This window comes from Tursiops truncatus, chromosome 10 (assembly GCF_011762595.2).
Source record: "Tursiops truncatus isolate mTurTru1 chromosome 10, mTurTru1.mat.Y, whole genome shotgun sequence".
Classification (NCBI taxonomy): domain Eukaryota; kingdom Metazoa; phylum Chordata; class Mammalia; order Artiodactyla; family Delphinidae; genus Tursiops; species Tursiops truncatus.
The window spans coordinates 61,411,941-61,438,670 of record NC_047043.1 but is presented as its reverse complement, the minus strand read 5'-3'; the positions used below and the strand labels follow the sequence as shown (position 1 = coordinate 61,438,670).

The 26,730-nt window shown below is 41.9% G+C and overlaps 2 protein-coding genes across 2 annotated transcripts in view; both read left to right on the top strand.

Moving 5' to 3' along the window:
- Positions 1-215: 215 nt before the first annotated feature.
- LZTFL1 (leucine zipper transcription factor like 1) lies at positions 216-26,037 on the top strand. Its single transcript, XM_019946989.3, has 10 exons — positions 216-365; positions 13,251-13,375; positions 15,995-16,189; positions 17,922-17,982; positions 19,068-19,139; positions 20,414-20,479; positions 20,566-20,643; positions 23,198-23,374; positions 24,388-24,491; positions 25,593-26,037. Exons 1-10 carry the CDS (start codon positions 363-365, stop codon positions 25,609-25,611), a joined length of 900 nt encoding a protein of 299 aa, XP_019802548.1. The 5' UTR covers positions 216-362; the 3' UTR covers positions 25,612-26,037.
- SLC6A20 (solute carrier family 6 member 20) overlaps positions 24,440-26,730 on the top strand; it is a 92,299-nt gene continuing 90,008 nt past the window's right edge. Inside the window, exons 1-2 of the mRNA XM_033864721.2 lie at positions 24,440-24,491; positions 25,593-25,676. Coding sequence (XP_033720612.1) covers positions 25,648-25,676 — 29 coding nt within the window. The 5' untranslated portion in view covers positions 24,440-24,491; positions 25,593-25,647. The remainder of the gene's footprint in view (positions 24,492-25,592; positions 25,677-26,730) is intronic.

The window sequence follows — 26,730 nt, the reverse complement described above, 5'->3', positions numbered from 1 at the left end:
CCCGCGAATCCCGGGAGCGGTGGGGAGTCAGCCGGCCGCTCCACTTCCGTTACCATTGGCAACGGCGGCCTCCCCAAAGTCGGCGTGGCACGAAAAGGAGGGACTTCCCGGCTGTGGGAGCAAATGCGCATGCGGCTGTCGGCCGGTCACAAGGCACTTCCTGTCGCGTCATCTTGAGGACCAATAAAAGTGCATAATTGCAGGGTCACGTGCATGGGTTGCCATTAGCAACCGGAGGCTTCTAAACAACCCGCCCTCCCTCCGCGTCCTCTGCGGTCCAACTTACCTTGGAGACGGTGGGCCTGACGAAGCCGCGCCTGGCCTCTCCCGCTTTTCCAGACCGCTGACTCCTGTCCGCCGGCATGGTGAGTAGCCGGCCGGGTAACGCCGGCCCGCGCCGAGGAGAGATGCAGAGCCGGGGCCCCGGGGTGATACCCTGGCCTGCAGCGGGTCTGAGTCCGGCCCTGAGCCTCCCTGAGGAGGGGAGGCTGCACCGGGTGCGAGAGGCTCTGTTAGCCTCGGCCGAAGCCCTTCCGGGATAATCCTAGGTGGAGCCCTCTCCTAGCAGCCGCGCTCCGCCGCGTCGCTTCATTCCTCGCCCCTGCCTGAGGTGCCCGGGGCAAGTCACTCTTCACAGGTGGCTGACGAAGAGAGCTGGAGGGAACCGGCTGCCAGCAGAAGGCTCAAAGCGGGATTCTCATTCGATTCCAAAAACTCCAAGTTTACGCGCTCGCAGACACAGATACACACACGCGCGCGCGCTCACACACACACTTTGGCAGCATTAATTATGTTAACGAGCCGAGGAGGAAGAATGTGATTGAATACAACTTCCTGATGTGAGAGTAACTGTAAGAGTTCCAGCCCCTATTTTATAGCTGTGAAAACTTGAGTGACATTTCTTGTGTTTTGACCTGTTCAAAAGAAGGCACGTTTTCCTGTATGCTAGAACATATCCCGTTAATCCCTCCAGCGTATATAGAATGCCAACTTAAATAGCAACCGTTTTTAGAAGAAGGCACAGTACTGAAGTGTTGAGAAAAAAAGATGACTCCAGGGTTGGGGGCACCACTGAAATGGGCTAGTAAAATACCTCAGCAACCAGAATTCCTATTTAGCCCACGCTATGTCCCAAGCACTCTCTTGCAGCTGAGGGTACAGCTGTGAACAAAACAGACCGTTCCCTACCCTGCTTGAGCTTGTCCCTCTCATTCTCTTGATTTCCCTAAAATATCAGGAACAAGTTGAAAAAATGGTGGTGATGTCACAAGAAGGCTGACATTTGCTCCCATTCTATCTTCTGTAATTCCTTCCTATCAATTTGCTTAACGACTGAGGTTTTGGAGTCAGGCTCAGTTTCTTCATTAGTAAATTGCAGATAATAAGTATACTTCGGTTGTTAAAATGATAAATGAGATAATGCATATAGAACAAATAGCCCAGTACCTGTTAAAATATTAAGCATTCAGTATATAATAGGTTTTATTAGGTTGTGTTCATTTTTATCATTACATTTTCATCCTTATACTTCTCATGGTAAAGCTGTATATGGACTTTGGAGTATGGTCAGGAATAGGGAACCATTTCTGGCGCCTTCACCACTCTCCCCTCACTTTATGGCACAATTTCAGGACACTCGCTTGGCAGTGCTCTGGTAGGATTCTTGCTCTGTGTTTTAGCTATTTTTTTTTTAATAGAATCGTTTTGCAACAAAATTCAAACAAATTCTGATTTCCCTATTTGGATACCTCCCACTATTTCTACATATTTTACAGCTGATTATCATATCTTCTCTGATTTAACAGCTGACAACTGGTGTCAATGAGGTTAAGTGATTTGCTAACAGAAAGTTTCATAGCTAGGCTTAAATTTGGTTTTTAATCCAGTGCTTTCTCTACTTACACCACACATCAACCCATTCTGTTTTCTCTCTAATGATGTGATTCGTGTACGTATAGTGTACATATGTGCATATGGGGAAGCAAACGTTTATGAGTGCTGTTTCCTGGGCTAATGCTATTTCTCCTACTGAACTCAGCTGCTTCTTTTTTTCTTTACATCTTTATTGGAGTATAATTGATTTACAATGGTTTCTGCTTTATAACAAAGTGGATCAGTTATACATATACATTTGTTCCCATGTCTCTTCCCGCTTGCGTCTCACTCCCTCCCACCCTCCCTATCCCACCCCTCTAGGTGGTCACAAAGCACCGAGCTGATCTCCCTGTGCTATGCAGCTGCTTCCCACTAGCTATCTATCTTACGTTTGGTAGTGTATATATGTCCATGCCACTCTCTCGCTTTGTCACAGCTTACCCTTCCCCCTCCCCATATCCTCAAGTCCATTCTCTAGTAGATCTGGGTCTTTATTCCCATCTTACCCCTAGGTTCTTCATGACATTATTTTTTCTTAAATTCCATATATACGTGTTAGCATACGGTATTTGTCTTTCTCTTTTGGACTTACTTCACTCTGTATGACAGACTCTAGGTCCATCCACCTCATTACAAATAGCTCAGTTTTGTTTCTTTTTATGGTAGAGTAATATTCCATTGTATATATGTGCCACATCTTCTTTATCCATTCATCCAATGATGGGCACTTAGGTTGTTTCCATCTCCTGGCTGTTGTAAATAGAGCTGCAATGAACATTTTGGTACATGACTCTTTTTGAATTATAGTTTTCTCAGGGTATATACCCAGTAGTGGGATTGCTGGGTCATATGGTAGTTCTATTTGTAGTTTTTTAAGGAACCCCCATACTGTTCTCCATAGTGGCTGTACCAATTCACATTCCCACCAGCAGTGCAAGAGTGTTTCCTTTTCCCCACACCCTCTCCAGCATTTATTGTTTCTAGATTTTTTGATGATGGCCATTCTGACTGGTGTGAGATGATATCTCTTTGTAGTTTTGATTTGCATTTTTCTAATGACTAATGATGTTGAGCATTCTTTCATGTGTTTGTTGGCAGTCTGTATATCTTCTTTGGAGAAATGTCTATTTAGGTCTTCTGCCCATTTTTGGATTGGGTTGTTTGTTTTTCTGTTATTGAGCTGCATGAGCTGCTTGTAAATTTTGGAGATTAATCCTTTGTCAGTTGCTTCATTTGCAAATATTTTCTCCCATTCTGAGGGTTGTCTTTTGGTCTTGTTTATGGTTTCCTTTGCTGTGCAAAAGCTTTGAAGTTTCATTAGGTCCCATTTGTTTATTTTTGTTTTTATTTCCATTTCTCTGGGAGGTGGATCAAAAAGGATCTTGCTGTGATTTATGTCATAGAGTGTTCTGCCTATGTTTTCCTCTAAGAGTTTGATAGTTTCTGGCCTTACATTTAGGTCTTTAGTCCATTTTGAGCTTATTTTTGTGTATGGTGTTAGGGAGCGATTTAATCTCATACTTTTACATGTACCTGTCCAGTTTTCCCAGCACCACTTATTGGAGAGGCTGTCCTTTCTCCACTGTACATTCCTGCCTCCTGTATCAAAGATAAGGTGACCATATGTGCGTGGGTTTATCTTTGGGCTTTCTATCCTGTTCCATTGATCTATATTTCTGTTTATGTGCCAGTACCATACTGTCTTGATTACTGTAGCTTTGTAGTATAGTCTGAAGTCAGGGGACCTGATTCCTCCAGCTCTATTTTTCGATCTCAAGATTGCTTTTGCTATTCGGGGTCTTTTGTGTTTCCATACAGGTTGTGAAATTTTTTGTCCTAGTTCTGTGAAAAATGCCAGTGGTAGTTTGATAGGGATTGCATTGAATCTGTAGATTGCTTTGGGTAGTAGAGTCATTTTCACAATGTTGGTTCTTCCAATCCAAGAACATATATTTGTATCATCCATATATTTGTATCATCTTTAATTTCTTTCATCAGCGTCTTATAATTTTCTGCATACAGGTCTTTAATCTCCTTAGGTAGGTTTATTCCTAGATATTTTATTCTTTTTGTTGCAATGGTAAATGGGATTGTTTTCTTGATTTCACGTTCAGATTTTTCATCATTAGTGTACAGGAGTGCCAGAGATTTCTGTATATTAATTTTGTATCCTGCTACTTTACCAAATCCATTGATTAGCTCTACTAGTTTTCTGGTAGCATCTTTAGGATTCTCTATGTATAGTATCATGTCATCTGCAAACAGGGACAGCTTTACTTCTTTTCCGATTTGGATTCCTTTTATTTCCTTTTCTTCTCTGATTGCTGTGGCTGAAACTTCCAAAACTATGTTGAATAAGAGTGGTGAGAGTAGGCAACCTTGTCTTGTTACTGATCTTAGTGGAAATGCTTTCAGTTTTTCACCATTGAGGACAATGTTGGCTGTGGGTTTGTCATATATGGCCTTTATTATGTTGAGGAAAGTTCCCACTATGCCTACTTTCTGCAGGGTTTTTGTCATAAATGGGTGTTGAATTTTGTCCAAAGCTTTCTTTGCATCTATTGAGATGATCATATGGTTTTTCTCCTTCAATTTGTTAATATGGCATATCACGTTGATTGATTTGCGTATATTGAAGAATCCTTGCATTCCTGGAATAAACCCCACTTGATCATGGTGTATGATCCTTTTAATGTGCTGTTGGATTCTGTTTGCTAGTATTTTGTTGAGGATTTTTGCATCTATGTTCATCAGTGATATTGGCCTGTAGTTTTCTTTCTTTGTGACATCCTTGTCTGGTTTTGGTATCAGGGTGATGGTGGCCTCGTAGAATGAGTTTGGGAGTGTTCCTCCCTGTGCTATATTTTGGAACTGTTTGAGAAGGATAGGTGTTAGCTCTTCTCTAAATGTTTGACAGAATTCGCCTGTGAAGCCATCTGGTCCTGGGCTTTTGTTTGTTGGAAGATTTTTAATCACAGTTTCAATTTCAGTGCTTGTGATTGGTCTGTTTGTATTTTCTATTTCTTCCTGATTCAGTCTTGGCAGGTTGTGCATTTCTAAGAATTTGTCCATTTCTTCCAGGTTGTCCATTTTATTGGCATAGAGTTGCTTGTAGTAATCTCTTATGATCTTTTGTATTTCTCCAGTGTCAGTTGTTACTTCTCCTTTTTCATTTCTAATTTTATTGATTTGAGTCTTCTCCCTTTTTTCTTGATGAGTCTGGCTAATGGTTTATCAATTTTGTTTATCTTCTCAAAGAACCAGCTTTTAGTTCTATTGATCTTTGCTATCGTTTCCTTCATTTCTTTTTCATTTATTTCTGATCTGATCTTTATGATTTCTTTCCTTCTGCTAACGTTGGAGTTTTTTTGTTCTTCTTTCTCTAATTGCTTTAGGTGCAAGGTTAGGTTGTTTATTCGAGATGTTTCCTGTTTCTTAAGGTAGGATTGTATTGCTATAAACTTCCCTCTTAGAACTGTTTTGCTGCATCCCATAGGTTTTGGGTCATCGTGTCTCCATTGTCATTTGTTTCTAGGTATTTTTTGATTTCCTCTTTGATTTCTTCAGTGATCACTTCGTTATTAAGTAGTGTATTGTTTAGCTTCCATGTGTTTGTATTTTTTTTTTTTTTTTTTTTTTTTGCGGTATGCGGGCCTCTCAGTGTTGTGGCCTCTCCCGTTGCGGAGCACAGGCTCCGGACGCGCAGGCCCAGCGGCCATGGTTCACAGGCCCAGCCGCTCCTTGGCATGTGGGATCTTCCCGGCCCGGGGCACGAACCCGTGTACCCTGCATCGGCAGGCGGACTCTCAACCACTGCGCCACCAGGGAAACCCTGTTTGTATTTTTTACAGATCTTTTCCTGTAATTGATATCTAGTCTCATAGCGTTGTGGTCGGAAAAGATACTTGATACAATTTCAGTCTTCTTAAATTTACCAAGGCTTGATTTGTGACCCAAGATCTGATCTATCCTGGAGAATGTTCCATGAGCACTTGAGAAAAATGTGTATTCTGTTGTTTTTGGATGGAATGTCCTATAAATATCAATTAAGTCCATCTTGTTTAATGTATCATTTAAAGCTTGTGTTTCCTTATTTATTTTCATTTTGGATGATCTGTCCATTGGTGAAAGTGGGGTGTTAAAGTCCCCTACTATGAATGTGTTACTGTTGATTTCCCCTTTTATGGCTGTTAGTATTTGCCTTATGTACTGAGGTGCTCTATGTTGGGTGCATAAATATTTACAATTGTTATATCTTTTTCTTGATCGATCCCTTGATCATTATGTAGTTTCCTTCTTTGTCTCTTCTAATAGTCTTTATTTTAAAGTCTATTTTGTCTGATACGAGAATTACTACTCCAGCTTTCTTTTGGTTTTCATTTGCATGGAATATCTTTTTCCATCCCCTTACTGTCAGTCTGTATGTGTCTTAGGTTTGAAGTGGTTCTCTCGTAGACAGCATATATATGGGTCTTGTTTTTGTATCCATCCAGCCAGTCTGTGTCTTTTGGTGGGAGCATTTAATCCATTTACATTTAAGGTAATTATCGATATGTATGTTCCTGTGGCCATTTTCTTAATTGTTTTGGGTTTGTTATTGTAGGTCTTTTCCTTCTCTTGTGTTTCTTGCCTAGAGAAGTTCCTTTAACATTTGTCGTAAAGCTGGTTTGGTGGTGCTGAACTCTCTCAGCTTTTGCTTGTCTGTAGAGGTTTTAATTTCTCCATCAAATCTGAATGAGATCCTTCCTGGGTAGAGTAATCTTGGTTGTAGGTTTTTCTCCTTCATCACTTTAAATATGTCCTGCCAGTCCCTTCTGGCTTGCAGAGTTTCTGTTGAAAGATCAGCTGTTAACCTTATGGGGATTCCCTTGTGTGTAATTTATTGTTTTTCCCTTGCTGCTTTTAATATGTTTTCTTTGTATTTAATTTTTGACAGTTAGATTAATATGTGTCTTGGCGTGTTTCTCCTTGGATTTATCCTGTATGGGACTCTCTGTGTCTCCTGGACTTGATTAACTATTTCCTTTCCCATATTAGGGAAGTTTCAACTATAATCTCTTCAAATATTTTCTCAGTCCCTTTTTTTTTTTTGTCTTCTTCTTCTGGAACCCCTATAATTCGAATGTTGGTGCATTTAATGTTGTCCCAGAGGTCTCTGAGACCTTTTCATTCTTTTTTCTTTATTCTGCTCTGCATTAGTTATTTCCACTATTTTATCTTCCAGGTCACTTATCCGTTCTTCTGCCTCAGTTATTCTGCTATTGATCCCATCTAGAGTATTTTTAATTGCATTTATTATGTTTTTCATCGTTGCTTGTTTCATCTTTAGTTCTTCTAGGTCCTTGTTAAATGTTTCTTGCATTTTGTCTATTCTATTTCCAAGATTTTGGATCATCTTTACTATCATTATTCTGAATTCTTTTTCAGGTAGACTGCCTATATCCTGTTCATTTGTTAGGTCTGGTGGGTTTTTATCTTGCTCCTTCATGTGCTGTGTGTTTTTCTGTCTTCTCATTTTGCTTATCTTACTGTGTTTGGGGTCTCCTTTTTGCAGGCTGCAGGTTCGTAGTTCCCGTTGTTTTCGGTGTCTGTCCCCAGTGGCTAAGGTTGGTTCAGTGGGTTGTGTAGGCTTCCTGGTGGAGGGGACTAGAGCCTGTGTTTTGGTGGATGAGGCTGGATCTTGTCTTTCTGGTGGGCAGGTCCACGTCTGGTGGTGTGTTTTGGGGTGTCTGTGGACTTATTATGATTTTAGGCAGCCTCTCTGCTAATGGGTGGGGTTGTGTTCCTGTCTTGCTAGTCGTTTGGCATAGGGTGTCCAGTACTGTAGCTTGCTGGTTGTTGAGTGAAGCTGGGTGCCGGTGTTGAGATGGAGATCTCTGGGAGATTTTCGCCTTCTGATATTATGTGGAGCTGGGAGGTCTCTTGTGGACCAGTGTCCTGAAGTTGGCTCTCCCACCTCAGAGGCACAGCACTGACTCCTGGCTGCAGCACCAAGAGCCTTTCATCTACACGGCTCAGAATAAAAGGGAGAAAAAGTAGAAAGAAGGAAAGAACGAATGAAAGGAAGGAAGGAAGAAAAGAAAGAAAAGGAAAGAGGATAAAATAAAATAAAGTAAGATAAAATAAAGTTATTAAAAAATAATTATTAAGAAAAAAATTTTTTTTAAGAAAAGAAATGGATGGATAGAACCCTGGGACAAATGGTGAAAGCAAAGCTATGCAGACAAAATCTCACACAGAAGCATACACATACACACAAAAAGAGGAAAAGGAAAAAATAATAAATCTTGCTCTCAAAGTCCACCTCCTCAATTTGGGATGATTCGTTGTCTATTCAGGTATTCCACAGATGCAGGGTACATCAAGTTGATTGTGGAGATTTAATCCTCTGCTCCTGAGGCTGCTGGGAGAGATTTCCCTTTCTCTTCTTTGTTCGCACAGCTCCCAGGGCTCAGTTTTGGATTTGGCCCCGCTTCTGCGTGTAGGTAGCCCAGAGGGCGGTCTGTTCTTCGCTCAGACAGGAGGGGGTTAAAGGAGCAGCTGCTTCGGGGGCTCTGGCTCACTCAGGCCGGGGCGAGGGAGGGGTGCGGATGTGGGGCGAGCTTGCGGCGGCAGAGGCTGGCGTGACGTTGCACCAGCCTGAGGGGCGCCGTGCGTTCTCCCGGGGAAGTTGTCCCTGGATCCCGGGACCCTGGCAGTGGTGGGCTGCACAGGCTCCCCGGAATGGAGGTGTGGAGAGTGACCTGTGCTCGCACACAGGCTTCTTGGTGGCGGCGGCAGCAGCCTTAGCGTCTCATGCCCGTCTCTGGGGGGATGCGCTGTTAGACGCGGCTCGCGCCCGTCTCTGGAGCTCCTTTAAGCAGTGCTCTTAATCCCCTCTCCTCGCGCACCAGGAAACAAAGAGGGAAGAAAAAGTCTCTTGCCTCTTCGGCAGGTCCAGACTTTTCCCCGGACTCCCTCCCGGCTAGCCGTGGCGCACTAAACCCCTGCAGGCTGTGTTCACGCTGCCAACCCCAGTCCTCTCCCTGGGATCCTACCGAAGCCCGAGCCTCAGCTCCCAGCCCCGCCCACCCCGGCGGGGGAGCAGACAAGCCTCTTGGGCTGGTGAGTGCCAGTCGGCACCTGTGCGGGAATCTCTCCCCTTTTGCCCTCCGCCTGCCTGTTGCTGTGCTCTCCTTCGCAGCTCCGAAGCTTTCCCCCTCCACCACCCGCAGTCTCCGCCCGCGAAGGGGCTTCCTAGTGTGTGGAAACCTTTCCTCCTTCACAGCTCCCTCCCACTGGTGCAGGTCCTGTACCTATTCTTTTGTCTCTGTTTATTCTTTTTTCTTTTGCCCTACCCAGGTACCTGGGGAGTTTCTCGCCTTTTGGGAGGTCTGAGATCTAATGCCAGCGTTCAGTAGGTGTTCTGTAGGAGTTGTTCCACGTGTGATGTATTTCTGGTGTATCTGTGGGGAGGAAGGTGATCTCCGCGTCTTACTCTTCCGCCATCTTCCCGATTCCCCCTCAGCTGCTTATTTCTGCTCCCTTTCTTCACTCCATCCATTTTAGAGGAACTTTTCTGTCTTTTGTCCTAAAGTTCATCCTCAGTTTTTGTAATTTTTTCTTCTTGGTCTTGGGACAGTCAAGACTTTTCTTGACTGAAGAGAAAATAACAGATTTGAATTGGCCACTTACTCTGCACAAGGCACTGTACGAGGAGCTGTGTGGTATAAGAAATGATTCAGGCCCTCGGGAGCTTACAGTCTACTTGAAGGAGCAACATCTGGAAAAAAAGACTACTAATAGTACAAGGTAGTAATTAGTCTGTGGTGTTGCCAAATGAGTAGCAGAGGTGATGTGTGCTAATTTTTGGAGGAAGGCATAACTAGAGTTACTGAGGGCATATTGGGAGGCTTCACAGAGTAGGTACAACAGGTTTGGTCTTGAAGGATGGGTAGGAATTTGGTGATTTCCTGGAGCATGCTCGTACTGGCTGGTGAGAGCCAATCGTGTGCATTACTTCTCATCTCTGCATTCAGTGACATTACCTTGGTAGCTTGAAATCAGCCTTGCTGGGAGTTTTTATACCACAGAAATCAGCAAGGGCCGCAAATCAGTTTCATACCCCCCCACCCAAAAGCCTGTTGTTAAGCATTTACCAGCACACCGCTGGGTTGGGTTCAGATTCTTGAATAAGAATGGGGAGGTACTTTTAGTCAAGGATTGGGGTAATGAGAGTGAAAGTATAAGCAGGAAATGTTAAATCATGCTTCTGATGAGCAGACTAGTCTGACTGAAGTAGAGTGTCCTTATGGTAGAATCCTGGGAAACGGGGTTAGAGAAAGAGTTTGGGGTGTATGGAGGCCTTATGAATTTAATACTATAAACAAGGAAGAATAATTGAAATTTTGTTTATGGGATTTTTTTTAGCAAGATGTGACATTGTTTTGAGTTATTTCCAATTGTAGGATATTCTTGCCCATACTTATGTGACTGTAAGAAATAACATCTTTTCTAATGTAAGTATTCAGTTCTTTTTGCAAATGCCTGGTGGAGATCTGTCTTGTTGTGAGTCACAACTCAGGTGCATATGCAACTATAACATGTTTGTGTTCTTTTATTTTTAAACTCTGACATTTTCCAAAAAGGATTTGAAACAGCCAAGTTGAGTGGGGGCTGTGGAGTTAGACTGCCTGGTTCAGATCCCTGCTCTCCCACTTACCTATTTCAGTAGCATAGAAAATTTTTCTTCTCTGTATCTCAGTTTTCTATCTGTAAAGTAGGGTTTTTTAAAAATAATTAATTAATTTATTATTTATTTATTTTGGCTGCTCTGGGTCTTAGCTGTGGTGTGCAGGATCTAGTTCCCCGACTATGGATCGAACCCAGGCCCCCTGCATTGGGAGCACGGGGTCCTACCCACTGGACCACCAGGGAAGTCCCTGTAAAGCAGGTTTATACTACCTTTATCATAGGGTTGTATTGAGGATTAAATGAGGTCATGCCTGGCACATTGTAACCTCTGAATGACTTTTAGCTGTTATCATCATTACTATTATTATTTCTAATGTTTGACATTAGTTCAGGGAGTTGGCTAATAATCAGTATAAACCAAAACGTAAGAAACATCTTTCCATTCACTTTGTCTAGCTCTAAGGCAAGATCTTAGTTACCATTTTAATAAATAAGGTAAAGTCATGAAATTTAAGGTAAGTACATATCTCAAATGTGTTGGTTTACATTGGTCAAAATACCTCAACTGGTTGTTCTGAAACATTAGTCTACTGGATAAATGACCATTAGAGAACATTGAAATATCTTGGGTAATTCTTAAATTATTGAACTTTAACATGTTGAATTGTAGAAATATTAAAAACAATGTGGGGGAGAAAAAGACTTGTTAGAGCCATTCATCATGCGGTTGGGGGTACATGTCTGTAGGCCAGCCTGTTATATTTGAGAGTCAGATGCATATAGATAACAGTTGACACCTTGAGATAGATCATGTCATCAAGGAGAGGATATAGAATGAATGACAAGAGTAAGGGTCGCCAGGCAGGGCCCTGGGAAGTACAGCTACTTAAGAGGCAAGCCCAAGAGGAGCCTACAGGTGAGATCAAGAAGGGAGGTGGGGTTAGCAGCCAAAGAATGGAGCAGGTCAGTGGACAGAAAAGCATCGGCCACGGTAGTTGGATTTGTTATTAAGAAGTTGCTGGTGAGCTTCGCAAAGGCAGTTTGAACAGCATATAGAATGGAGACAGCAAGGGTAGAAGGGAAGTAGAGAAATGCAGCAGTAGCTGGAGGTTTCTGGTTTTGTTTTTTTTTTAGCATGAGTGAGATTTATGTACACAGTCTTCTCTATGGTCAGAGGGGAAGAAGAAACCTATAGAGAGTTGAGACAGGGAGTAATTGGTTAAATAAAGTACCCCAGGAGCTTGAAAGAGAACACATTAAGGCCATGATGGCCTTCAGAAGGAGAAACTCTTTCAGTTCACTTGTCAGGCACATGTCTGTTGTGTGCCAGGCACTATGAGTCGTCCCGGGGATACTCAGGGAACCAGAGGGGCAAGGTCATGGCCCTTGTAGACTTCTGTTCTCAGGGAATGGAAACTGCTGAGAGAAGGTAAGGATGTATGTAGATGCAGCAAAGCCATGGTGCAGGGCTTGGGGGGTGAAGGAGGTCATGCCCAGTGACCTTGGTGCTGGCCTCCACAATGCAGCCCAACACTGCTGAGAATGAGAGTTAGAACTTTGTCTCCCATAGACAGGTTATTCTTAAAATAAAGATAATCCTGACTTATTCAGTCCCCTGCATTAGATGTTCACTTTTATAATTTCCTTCTTTAATTTTCAGTATAGCTATAAAATGAAAAAGCTTCATTAATTTCTAGCTTATAGTTGTCAAGCTCTCATCCGGTTTAAAATCAAGACCAATTAGTGGCTATTTCAAAACCAAATATATTTTTTAAAGCTGTGTGAGATGGGATAAGGTTAAGTTTCTGTAATAGAGATTAAAAAAAGAAAGAAAGAAAAAAACCCAGTACCTTAAAGAATACAGAAGTTTGGGCTTCCCTGGTGGCACAGTGGTTAAGAATCTGCCTGCCAGTGCAAGGGACACGGGTTCGAGCCCTGGTCTGGGAAGATCCCACATGCCGTGGAACAACTAAGCCCATGAGCCGCAACTACTGAGCCCGCATGCCTAGAGCCCGCGCTCCGCAACAAGAGAAGCCACCGCAATGAGAAGCCTGCGCACCGCAACAAAGAGTAGCCCCCGCGCACCGCAACAAAGAGTAGCCCCCGCTCACCGCAGCTAGAGAAAGCCTGAGCGCAGCAACAAAGACCCAACGCAGCCAAAAATAAATAAATTTATATAAAAAAAAGAACTAATATTGTAACAAATTCAATAAAGATTAAAAAAAAAAGAATACAGAAGTTTATTTATCTCCTGCTTAACAGCCCTCTCACTGCTCATCACAGTTAGGTACGAGGTCAGTGCTGCTCCACAAAGTCGTTCCAGGGATACCAGTCCCTTTCAGCTTGCTGCTCCCCCAGCCCCCAGGGCATTGTGCTGTCCGCATAGTTCAGGGAGTCACCACCCCCAGGTTTCAGAGAAATAGGGTGTGGCAAAGGTGTGCCCCATGTCTTAAGCCCCAGGCTTTAGAAATAGCTCTTATTCTTCTGCTCACATCCATTGCTGAGAAGTAGTCATGTGGCCACACCTGACTTCACAGGGGGCTGGGGAGTGTTTTGTAGTTGGGCAGCCATGTGTCTGGGAAGATGGGAAGAACAGAATTTAGTGGACATCTGCCAGTCTCCACCACAGGATAACCTGTATGTTTTCATTGTTGGTTCCTTTATTATATCTTCAAGACTAACAATTAAATTCTTTTTTTCAGGCAGAGTTGGGTCTAAATGAGCACCATCAAAATGAAGTTATTAATTACATGCGTTTTGCTCGTTCAAAAAGAGGCTTGAGACTCAAAACCGTAGATTCCTGCTTCCAAGACCTCAAGGAGAGCAGGTATCAGAGAATTCTAAGGAAACCCAGTGGGAAGGAACATGGATCCCTTCTGGTGGCCAGTATGGGGGTGCTGTAGCAGAGAGGCCTTACAAACCATTGCCAGGATATCATGATCAATTATTCATTGAGAGCAGCTACACTAAGCCTTATGGATATGTGATACTCAAGAAATCAGATTGTGGTGGGAGCAGTCTGTTACTAAACATGCATATAATGATAATTGAGGGATTGCAAAGTTTCAGAAGGGCAGTCAGGAAATTGTGAAGTGCTTGTGGGTTAATGATTGGCTTGCTGTATTAAAAATTCCAGAACCTTAATTACTTGAGTTATTAATTAAAAGATTAGAGCCATAAGACATGGCAGTTAGCAAGAAAACACCTATGCAGTTTATATTGAAGAATTAGAAGAAGAGAAAACAGCAGGAAACCATGAAAAGCTTGCTGACTAGTACCAAAATTATTAGTTGATTTGTAGCAAGAGATGATAATTAGTTTAGTTGGACCAATAGTGGACGATAATAAAAGTCCATAGAAAATTTAGTAATAGAGGATAATAGGGAAGCCAACCAAAAGGACTGAATAATAAAGAGACATCAGATTACTTGGGGATCAGATTTTGGCACACTTAAATGTCAAGACATAAATGAAAAAGGTCTCCAAGTAATCTGTAACTGTGATAAAGTCATTAACTTCACTCAATAGCAGAGACCCTCAGCTGTAGACTGTTACCTGTTCGATCCATTATTCTAATCTGATAATCTGGCTTCCTAACCCACAGCAGAGGTAAGCAGCAATCTGATTGGTGAGTCTATGAGACAGCCAGAGAAGGTACCCATTATTTACTTTATGCATTGGAGTACCTTAACTGCTGTTCATAATAATGAACTTGGGTTGCTCAAAAAAAAAAAAAAAAAACATTTTTAAGCAGATTTGCTTTGCTCTATTAAAGAATATAGAAAGATTGTTAATATATTTAATAAGGACTTGCATCAAAAATAAAGTTTTGGTTTTTTTAGAGTGGTTAAATTCTGCTGGGTAAATGAAACGTTAAAGAATGGTAAATCAAATAAAGTTAGGTGTAACTCCCTTCGTTATGTCCTTTTGGAATGATGGAGAAGATAACCTGAGGTCGGGGCTGTAGCTCTTCATCTGCTGAGCATCTGAGGGATAAAACACTTTGAGGCTGGAGGCAGGGAGTGGAGGAGACTGTGTTACTATAAAACTGTCATTGATCGTAGGAGGCATGCGCGGAAGCTTTCTCAAGGATTCAGCTGTTGGGCATGTTCCTGAGATTGTTGGAAATGATTGTGGAGTTGGGACCATGGGCAAGTCACCGCCACCTTCTGAGCCTGTGTTCCATCTGTGAAGTGAGGGAATTGAAGAACATGGCTCAAGAGTTCCCTTCCAACACAAACGTCCTCTGTGGAAGAGTCGATCTTTAATCCTTTTGATGATGATGTTTGTTTTAATGGAGCTTTAATTAAATTAGGATTTTTTTCTTTCGGGTCTCAAGAATGCTAAGAGAAGCAATATATAATTACCATTGATTTTCTTATAGGCATTTACTAACGTGAATGGTCATTCAGTCATCGAAATGGTAGACAAATGCTATAAAGAAAGGAGAAATTACACCTCTCAGGTGACTTATAAAATAAATGTGATAAAACTAATTTTAGGGGAGATTAAAGTTTTTCACTGAAAAGCTAAAGAAAAAAGTAGATAGTCTGGGGAATGTTTCTGAGCACATACTTGTATTAAAGGATGTGCACATTTGAAGAGCGAACCAGTTTAATCATTTAAATAGACATCAAAAATTAATTGAGCTTAAATTATTTTCAAACTGTTTTATTAATAAAGAAGATAATTTCCAGAGGGACTTTCACTAAACCCTTTAAACCCTTAGATCAGGGGTCCCCAACCCCTGGGCCATGGACTGGTACCAGTCCATGTCCTGTTAGGAACCGGGCCGGACAGCAGGAGGTGAGCGGCGGGCAAGCAGGCGAGCAAGTGAAGCTTCATCTGTATTTACAGCCGCTCCCCTTCGCTCGCATTACTGCCTGAGCTCCGCCTCCTGTCAGATCGGCAGCGGCATTAGATTCTCATAGGAGCGCAAACCCTACTGTGAACTGTGCACGTGAGGGATCTAGGTTGTGCTTATGAGAATTTAATGCCTGATGATCTGAGGTGGAGCTGAGGCAGTGATGCTAGCGCTGGGGAGCAGCTGCAAATACAGATTATCATTAGCAGAGAGATTTGACTGCACAGGGACCATAATAAATCAATTGCTTGCAGACTCATATCAAAACCCTATCAGTGGGTGGCAAGTGAAAACAAGCTCAGGGCTCCCACTGATTCCACATTATGGTGAGTTGTATAATTATTTCATTATACATTGCAATGTAATAATAATAGAAATAAAGTGCACAATAGGTGTAATGAGCTTGAATCATCCTGAAACCATCCCCCCACCCCCACCCCCAGTTCCATGGAACAGTTGTCTTCCACAAAAGGTTGAGGGCCGCTGCCTCAGATGACATGATGTGGGTTTCTTAGTTTTGTTTTACTTTGTAAATAGTTGTTGTTGTTTATTCAGAGATTTTGGATTGTGGTTGTTTTTCAGGCTGGTGGAGGAGACCTTCACCATAGATGAAGTCTCTGAAGTCCTGAATGGGTTACAGGCCGTGGTCCACAGCGAGGTGGAGTCTGAGCTCATCAACACGGCCTACACCAATGTGCTACTTCTGCGGCAGCTTTTCTCACAAGCTGAGAAGTGGTACCTCAAGCTACAGACAGACATCTCTGAACTTGAAAACAGGTACTAAAATTTGTATCCACAGTTATGACAATAGAGGCCCAAGCATGAACTTAAAAGTTAGTGAGGGCTTCCCTGGTGGCGCAGTGGTTGAGAGTCTGCCTGCCGACGCAGGGTACATGGGTTCATGTCCTAGTCTGGGAAGATCCCACATGCCACGGAGCGGCTGGGCCTGTGAGCCATGGCTGCTGAGCCTGCGCGTCCAGAGCCTGTGCTCCGCAACGGGAGAGGCCACAACGGTGAGAGGCCCGCGTACTGCAAAAAAAAAAAAAAAAAAAAAAGTGAGTGAATATCTTTGCTGCTTTGCTTGGGCCTGGTGTGTGAGAAAATTTGGGTAAGGTAACAGCAGAGCATCCAGTTACTAAGTGATCTCTTAGGTGCCGCTCAGCATCCTCTTCAAAATGCCCTGTTTCCACTATTCCTAGGTGTTATAAAGCCCTCTGAGATTTATGAGATTGCTCTTAAGGCTATAAGTAATTATTCCATATGGTATCTCTGGTTAGCCTGATCAGTATTATAACAAGTCTTCAGAGATAGGTCAACTAAGAAAAAAAGATTATGAAACAGTTGAAAAGTTAATTCAAATACCATCAAATCACACTTAGTAGTATTGGAAGTTTATTTCTAAATAATTGCATTAAAATTATATACTGATCTTTAAAATAGGGAAAGTAAAAAAAAGTTTCATTATCTGAACTATATCAAAAAGCTCATTAATTTTTTAAAAATATGGTAAAATCAATGAAATTGAAACTCAGTCTAAGAAAAGTCATGCCAGAGATCTGGAAAGACTGATACCGAGCCCAGGGGCCGTTTGCTAAGCACAGGTGCAGCGCGGCTTGCGGACAGTGCTTAACAACACTGGCTGTGGCCTCGGGTAGGGAAGGAAACCATTTAGCTTCACCAACTGTCAGTAGATAACTGGTGAGAAAACTTTGAGAAACTGACCTATTAAGAAGCTTAGGAGAGTAGTTACTGCCATTCACTCTGTAAGCTTTTGTATAGCCAGCCCCCAGGTACCTTTGCAAATAAAAGGAAATGTTCAGGTGGATCCCCCAAACCATCTGTCTTCCTTGAGAATTTACCATACTCTTCTCCAGTAGATGTGAACTAATTTTATTTTTCTGAGGCTACTCTATTAAAACTCAGTTTTCCTTGAACCTCTACTAGCTAACAATGTACATTATAGAGCAATTTCCCTTTAGCACCTCAAAAATACAGCGTTGACTACAAATTTCAGACATAGTTGTATTAACATTGTAATTTAGTTCTAGCGCTTATATTGTACACTCAGTAGGTACAAAATAGTAGGTGCTATGGAGATTCAAATTTGAGTGCATGGAACTTAGGTTCTCGACCATTAGTAACTAAATATTTTTGATGTGGTGAAGTTTTGTTCATCTTGCTCTGTTGTTTCTGGCGTGTAATAGATTGGTACCAGTGCTTTTATTCTTCTTCTTTTTTTTCTTTCTAAATTTTATTTATTTAGTTATTTGGCTGTGCCAGGACTTAGTTGTGGCACGCGGGATCTTTGTTGTGGCATGCGGGATCTTTTTTTAGTTGCAGCGTGCAGGCTCTAGTTCCCTGACCAGGGATCGAACCTGGGCCCCCCGCATTGGGAACACAGAGTCTTAACCGCTGGACCACCAGGGAAGTCCTGCTTTTATTCTTCTTGTGTGTATGATACAAATCTATTCTAAACAAATTCTTTTTCCTATTTGTTTTTGTCTTCAAGAGAATTATTGGAACAAGTTGCAGAATTTGAAAAAGCAGAATTTACATCTTCAAATAAAAAGGTAATTTTTGGTCCTTATAAGTCCATACCTTAATAGCCAGTGTTTAAAATCCTCAAGTTGCTCAGAGCATTCAGAGATTAAAGTGAGAACTCTCAAGGAAAAGCATTCAACTCAAGAGCAGAATTCCAAGCTTGCCTCTCAGATTTTTAGGAGAAAAAAGATAAGTTTTGGAAGTAACTATGAAAAACTTGTTTTTGTCTACTACCTCACACACGCATGCGCATGCATACAACATCCCCGCAGTCCACCCGCCTCCCAGCCATGCAAGCTCTTCACTCAGATGATGCGGAGCACAGGCGTTGGGGGCATGCATCCTGGCACTGTCACTCCTCAGCTGTGCGACCTTGAGCAGGTTACCTGAGATGGCTGAGCCTCGTTCCCCTCATCTGTCAAGTGGAGACAGTACTGGTAGTTACCTGCTTGTCTCTTTAATCATTCTCATTACCTGTAGTGACCACTTAGCATTCCATTGTGTAGATGCACCAGAAATCCTCTGTGGTGTTACATGGTAAAACACTGCCAAGATCAATCCATGAACATACACGTACAAAACAATTTTCTAATTATTCCTTTGGAACATATTTCTAGCTAAGAAATTTCTAGGTCAGAGGGCATGAATTGTTTTGTTTTAATACATATTGCTAAACTGCCAGAATGTTTGTGTCAAGTTACTCATCCGTAGTGTAGTTTACGTAAATCCTCATCACTATTACAATTTTTCTGGGGTTCATGCAGAAATCTGTTTTAGCTCCCACAGTTTAAAATCCCAGTCTCTAGATACTAGGATCTTTATCAGCTTTGGCTTTGAGTACCTTCCCTCCCTCCTTTCTCTTCCACCTGTTTTTTGTTTTTAAAGATACAAGGAGGATGGGTTTTGTTTTTATCTCTAATTTGCATTGGGCACTGTGGGCCAGGCACTGTCCTAAGCACTAGGACGTAGCAGAGATCCAAACCAATGAAAATCTAGCTGATATCTCAGTGAATATGTTTACACAGTGTCTTCCACTTAGAAAGTACAAGGGTTCAGTGATTACACATGTTTTATTCAGTGGTGATTTCAGTTTGGTTTCTTTGTTTTGTTTCAGCCCATCATAGATAACATAAAGCCAAAACTTGCTCCACTTAACGATGGTGGAACAGCAGAACTCCTAAACAAGGTAATGTTGCCATCATTTTGAGAAATGGCAAACTCTCTAAGGATATATGCTCACTGCCTGCCCAGCTCTAGGGTAGAGAGACTGGGTGGAAGGTGTTGATTCAGGCTTTGGTCCACTGAGGGTAATTAGCCCATTGCAGTAGTTGTACTGAATGGTACCTGCTGGGCCAGAAGAGGCCACACTTAACTCCCAGAGAGTCTGAAGCAGCTCTTGATTGCATCTTTTCATAATGAAGTGAAGAGCATAGAATTTTGGAAAGTGTTTATTGATGGACATTTGAAGTTTATGAGCTGTGATAACAGTGAAGAGATTTTTTAATTAAGAGGTTTATAAAGATTAATTACTGATATACAACTATTTTTCATGACTCTTGTGTTCTCAACATTATGCTAGATATTGTTACATAAAAAGAAAAGTAATACCTGGCCTTTTGCCCTCAAAAACCTTGTAGTCTTATTGGGAAGGGATAACTAATATTCTAGGAACAGAGACAGCAGAATGCTAACCTGTGTGCCACAGTTGCCACTAACCTGGTGCCAAAGGTGCCACAGGGTGGCAGAGAAGACACATTTCCATGTGGATAAGAGTAGTTGAGGACAGGCTCTTGGGTAAGGTGGTGCCTGAGCTGGGCTGAAAGGTGTAGCAGATTGAATTGTCAGAGGGAAGAGAAATGGTATGGCCAGCAGAGGAACAGAGTGGGCAGCAGTCAGAGGCAGAGAGGAGGCTGGCATGCCTTGGAGCAGAGTGCAGGCTCTCCAGCTGGGCGATGCTGCATGTGCTGGGGTATAGTAAGAAGTGAGACTGCACTGACAGGTGATGCTTGTGACGGAGCTGCTGATGAGCAAGGCCCTTGGACCTCAGCTCAGTTGGAACCACTTAGGGGCTGGGCACAGGGTATGGAATGATGAAGATTGTGTCTTGAGGATAAGCGGCAAGTGGTGTACAGTGTAGGCTGAGAACAAACCCAAGAGTTGCAGGATCAGCTAGGTGAGAGATGGCAGGGGAGAGGGACTTGGCAAAAAGGCTGAGAGTAGAGGGCTGCAAAAAGCCTGAGAGACCGTGAAAGAAGAAACTAGAAGTCTTAGAGCCAGAGATGACTCATACGTGTTGAGGCTGGTGGGCTGGGTAAAACTGGAATATTACCAGTAACCAGAGCATGCAGACTTTTGAGCTTTTATGTAATTTAAATTTAATATAAAAATTAAAATTTTAAGTGAAACAAAGGATTAAAAATATTTTGGCTAACATAATAAAACTTGAATTTACTCACAAAGGAAATTTTAAGACTTCAAGAAGAGAATGAGAAATTAAAGTCAAGGCTGAAGACCCTTGAAACACAGGTAACTGAGAAATACTTTAACAAAATTATTGAAAGAGTTACTTACAGACTAAGTACTGAATGTATTTTGTTTAATCTTGATTATAGGCAACAAATGCATTGGATGAGAAGTCAAAACTAGAAAGAGCACTGCAAGATTTACAGCTTGGTCAAGGAACTCAGAAGGTGAAATCAGTTTTAGCATTTTCACATTTTCTAGATGATCGAGTTATAAACTTATATTAAGTCTTAGCTACTATCAGTATTATGCCCCACAGCCAGCCACTCCCTGAGAGGGAGGCCACCACTGTAGTTCTGCATTGAGACAAACTTGTCCAGGAAAGGCCAGGTGAGCGCCTATTGAGGGCAGTGGGGGCAGATACACAGCTCATGTACTTCACATATCCCAGAGCCCATTGGCATATGAGATATGCTTAAATTTATTTTTTAAAAGTTCTTCTCCCTTTCACTTTGCCCTTCCAATTACAACGGGAAGAAAGGAAGAGTTTTTAGTTACTATTATACAGAACTTATTATTACTTAAGTTTCCCTTCGGTGAGTGTGACAAAACAGAATGAATTTACTCGTCATGCATCTTCTAATCCACGTATATCTAGCTGTGCTTCTGTAATACAGTGAAATCCAGTGAAGTTCTTCAAGCTTGTCTGAATGGAATGACTGAGTATCACTCTGCCCTGGAAGTCATCGTGTGCTCAGTTCTGCCTCCTTTGGCCTTTCCATTGAGATTAGATGCTGTAATAGGATCCTGTCAGCAGGACCATTGGAGTGAATTTTCATTGCAGCACTGGCTTTTCTAGTGGTTGTAGTGCCATTGTAAATGTCTACTAAACAATCCCCAAACTTACTTCATTAGACTTTGGTTATACTTTTTCTATGGAAAATTTCAAACATATACAAGAGTAGAGAGAATAGTGTAATGCGCCCCAGGTACTCATCACTCTGCTTTACCAGTCAGTCATCAAGACATGGCCAGTCTGGTTTCATATTTACCTCTACTTTCTTCTCCCTCTCCCCATGTTTTTTGGGTTTTTTTAATTAATTAATTTTTTGGCTGCGTTGGGTCTTCATTGCTGTGCACAGGCTTTCTCTAGTTGCAGCAAGTGTGGGCTTCTCATTGTGGTGGCTTCTCGTTGCGGAGCATGGGCTCTAGGCGCGCAGGCTTCAGTAGCTGTGGCACGCAGGCTCAGTAGTTGTGGCTCACGGGCTCAGTAGTCATGGCTCATGGGCTCAGTAGTTGTGGCTTGCGGGCTCCAGAGCGCAGGCTCAGTAGTTGTGGTGCACGAGCTTAGTTGTTCCGCAGCATGTGGGATCTTCCCGGACCAGGGCTCGAACCTGTGTCCCCTGCATTGGCAGGCAGATTCTTAACCACTGCGCCACTGGGGAAGTTCCCCCCCATGTTTTTTTGAAGCCAGTCTCAGACGTTACATTATTTTACCTGTAGGTTTTTTGTTTTGTTTTTTGCGGTATGCGGGCCTCTCACTGTTGTGGCCCCTCCCGTTGCGGAGCACAGGCTCCAGATGTGCAGGCTTAGCAGCCATGGCTCACGGGCCTAGCCGCTCCGCGGCATGTGGGATCTTCCCGGACCGGGACACGAACCCGTGTCCCCTGCATTGGCAGGCAGACTCTCAACCACTGCGCCACCAGGGAAGCCCAGTCTGTAGGTATTTTTTAAATAAAAAGATGCGTCTTATATGGCTAAAACAAAAGGAAATATATATGATTTTCAATCATTATATACCAAGGACCATAAATTTCAATCATTATGTACCAAGGACCATAAAACAGCTAAATACTCCAGAACAGCTTTAGTTTCTCAAAAGTAAACCAGTTACCAACATTTTCGGATGATGAATTTGTTTTAAAAGCCATTGAAGGTTTTGCTCCAATTTTGCTTTTAAGATTTGGCAAAAGCAAAATGCGTACAGGCCTTCACTAGATGCAGTGAAATAAAATCTTTTAAAAACCAGATTTCAAAAATAAGTAAGGAATTCTTCTTTTGTTGATAGTAGTGCTTCGTCTTCATAGTTAGCAATTATAGACCATTTTCCTGTCATTAATATAACTTTTGTCTTTTATAAATTTTGTCTAGTTAAAAACATGATCCAGGTAGAGAGAAGATCCAGCTGCTTATATTACACTGACGAAGTGTACAAATATGTGCATATTGAATTAATGTAAAAAACTTAAAATCTTGTAAATTTAGCAAGCCATATAATCAGTAAGCATTAATTAGGCTCTCATAATATTGTAAAACATGTCTGTTACATTTTTTGTATAAATTGTATTAATTTTATTATTTTTCCATCTGTATCATTAAAAATTCTTCACCAGGATTTTTTTACCTTGACTTTTCAAAAATGAAGCTTATTTGCCACCCCAACTTGGGGAAACACAATCTTGTCAAATTTAGGATCCCACCTCTCTTGTTCCTCTTTTGGAATTCCAGCAGTTCATAAATCATATTTTACATACTTGGAAATCAGTGACCACTGAGTGTGGTCTGCTGTGCTCAGGACACAGTGCACTGGGTGCTGAGGGTGAACTGGGTGTGCTGGTGACCCTGACTGGGCTGCAGTGGCAGAGAAGGCTGGCGGGGGATGCTGACATGCACACGCAACACACATCATCATCTGTTTCCATCACCTGTGATGCTGAATCTAAAGCAGTTACTGTTTAGGATGTCAGCATGAAATCATGTGAGTGTATGTATTTTTCATAGGATTTTATAAAGACCCAAGACTTGAGTGACTTGGAAAACACAGTTGCTGCTTTAAAGAGTGAGTTTCAGAAGACACTTAATGACCAGACAGAAAACCAGAAGTCCCTGGAGGAGAATCTAGCGACAGCCAAGCATGACCTACTCAGGGTGCAGGAGCAGCTGAGCATGGCTGAAAAGGTCAGATTTGTCTGTTTATATCCGATTAAGTGATGAATGCAGTGTAACTAAGGGAAACGTTGGACAACTACAGATTCACTTCATTTTTTGTCAAGGTATTAGGCAATTTGTGTTCTAAAGATTTATCATTTGGGGACACTGAAATTCTTCCATCTTTGGCACTAAAATATCTGTGATAATAAAAACCTACACTCCTTCTGTTCTATGGTGAATACTCCACTGAGGGTGGCGTACAGCCGGCACCCTGAGCACCCATTTTGCTCTTCCTGATCAGCCCTCTTACAGTCTGGCAGAGGGATGAGTGGCTTTTTTCTCAAGGGTTCTATACTTTTTTCTTAATTTATATGAGATATGTGGAGAACTGGTTTTTTCGCTTTAGGGGTTAGACTCTTAAGAGTATGGGAGCTAAAATGTAATTAAATTTAAAATCCTCCTCTTCAAATACTGGCAATATTTTGGGATTTGGAAAAAAGAGCATGCTTATTTTACCTGAAAATGAATTTACTTTTTCAAATAGATTTCCCATGTCTATGGCATAGTATGTTTGAGTTATTTGCTAATATTGTACTTGGGAAATGTTACTATTTTATTAGCTTCCCATTTGAAAGAATGTATTTTTAAAGTTTGAATAGTCTTAACTTTATATAAGTATATATTTTTTAAAATTAGAAAATAGGGCTTCCCTGGTGGTGCAGTGGTTGAGAGTCTGCCTGCCGATGCAGGGGACATGGGTTTGTGCCCCGGTCCGGGAAGATCCCACATGCTGTGGAGTGGCTGGGCCCGTGAGCCATGGCCACTGAGCCTGTGCATCTGGAGCCTGTGCTCCGCAACGGGAGAGGCCACAACAGTGAGAGGCCCGCGTACTGCAAAAATAAATAAATAAATAATAAAAATTAGAAAATAAAATAAGCACAATATTAGTAAAATAAGGGCAAAATATATATTTTCATCAGATATGTTATTTCTTTCCTTAACTATTTCTTATTAATGGGCTGACATTTTTCACTATGCAGGAATTAGAGAAAAAATTCCAACAAACAGCAGCTTATCGAAACATGAAAGAGATTCTCACCAAGAAGAATGACCAAATCAAAGACCTGAGGAAAAGACTGGCGAAGTAAGACATACTGATCCTGTCTCTCAGATTGTCTCCCTGCTGGGTTGATGTCTGTCCTTCATTAAGTCTAACCTTGTGTCTGGAGAGGTCAGGCCGGTGGGGAGTTGCTCTGTCATTCAGTCCAGAAGGCTGTGTCTGAGGAAGGCATAGGGGTTTTGGCCAGGCCTCATCTGTAACACCCACCAGCGTTTCTTTTCAGGTTCAGCTGAACCTTTAGCCTCACACAGGGCTACACTAGGCTACTCTGGCCGTGGATTCTCTTAGCAGGATATTGGACAGAAACCACAGCAAGCACATAGGGCAGCATTGGGCATTTCTCCTCAGTGGTGTCCTTGCTGCAGCCCACAACCTGATCATACTGTGCTCTCACATGACAATTTAGGTGCTAGAAAATGAGTCCATGCGTGGGTGCCAGAGCCAGCATGGCTTAGAAGTTCCATGCCCTATATAGGACCAGTGTCTTTGGTCCAGCCACGTGGTGCCCAGGCAGGGACATGTCCGGGAGGGAGGGACTCAACTCTAGGGAAGCCGAAGCCGTGGTTTCCGCCATGGATGTATAGTTGTTCACAGTTCTCCTGGTCCAGATGGAGTCTTCTAATTGGGGTCATTTCTGTCATCAGTGGCTCTGCCTGGAAACTCAGCTGACATTTTACCTTTAGCAGGGTTCCAGGGTACTAGAGCTAGAAAGTGAATCCCAGATCATATTTTTCCTTAGAGAAGAGGGTCTGTTAACCCTGTACTCACAAAGCCATATCAGCTGTTTGTGTCCATCAGGCCATCGATTAGATAATTACCATAATTACCGCCGAATCCCTAATCTGCTAAGCTATCACAGATTTAGATGCCACATGTAGAAACTTGGAACCTGAAGGTATCTCAGCAGTTATCTGGTCCATTCTCCACCTGTGGCAGGAATCCCGAGTCACCCTCGTCATGCCTTGAATGTATCTGACTTCTACCGTAGCAGTGATTTTAAGTGAAAAATGCAACATTACTGGTTTAGTCACTGGAGGTGTTTCAGGTAAACTTATTTGGTAACAACAACAACAGCAAAAAGTATCATGACATTATGCTGTTAATTGAATATATATCTCTTTCCAGATATGAACCTGAAGATTAAAAACTGAAGAAGATTTCATCTGGAAGCTGCCACTACATGAAAGTACAAGCTGTTTCTCACCTCAGGCATGTATTTGAAGCAGTTTGTTGTATTCCTTCTCTTTATTTTTCTAATATTTAGACTTTGCTTCTGATATTTAGAACTAGAGTTCCTATTTCAGTTACCTAATTGAGGAGAAAACCTACTGACTGATTCTGGCCTGTCATCCCAAACTCTTCTCTGCTGAGTGCTCCAGAATCTTAGTTCAAATGCAGTGAGAATTCTTTATAGTAAAGAAGAGGCTTATTCTTTTGCATTAGTGTAAAGAGCACGGCTTTTCAATAAATGTTAAAGCTAGCATTGTTTGTACTTGTGCATTCCCCAGAGGAAAAATATATAATTATTAAAGATAGTTATTACAAATAAACCTTATTTTTTAACATGAAATCTAATTTGTTTTCTATATGTGATCATCAAAAAAATATGAATTTATTGAAAATGTGAATACCATCTATTATAGGCATCATTTTTACCAATTATAATGAAAATTAACAGTGAACATGAGGTTTCGGTTAACTCCTTTGGTCTCTCTAGCTAAATGCTGAGGAGGGTCAGACATTTTTTGCAGCATAACTTACGAGTCCGTATTACTAATGGAGAAGGCAGAGCCATCCTGTACTTATACAGTTGAGAAAGTATCTGGATTCAGAATAAATGTAATCTTTATACTTCAGTTTCCAGAATATTCTTTTAAGTTATGTTAAATGAGAACACTTTTTTTTTAATATATAAATTTATTTATGGCTGCATTGGGTTTTTGTTGCGGTGAGTGGGCTTCTCATTGCGGTGGCTTCTCTTGTTGTGGAGCACGGGCTCTAGGCACGCGGGCTTCAGTAGTTGTGGTTCACGGACTCTAGAGCACAGGCTCAGTAGTTGTGGTGCACGGGCTTAGTTGCTTCATGGCATGTGGGATCTTCCCGGACCAGGGATCGAACCCGTGTTCAATCCTGCTGTGGTTAAGAATCCTCCTGTTACTGCGCCACCAGGGAAGACCCAAGAACAATTTTTAAAAGACCTCTATTTAACATAAAATCAGTTACCAGACCTCAGATTCAACTTTTGATTATAGTTTATTTATTT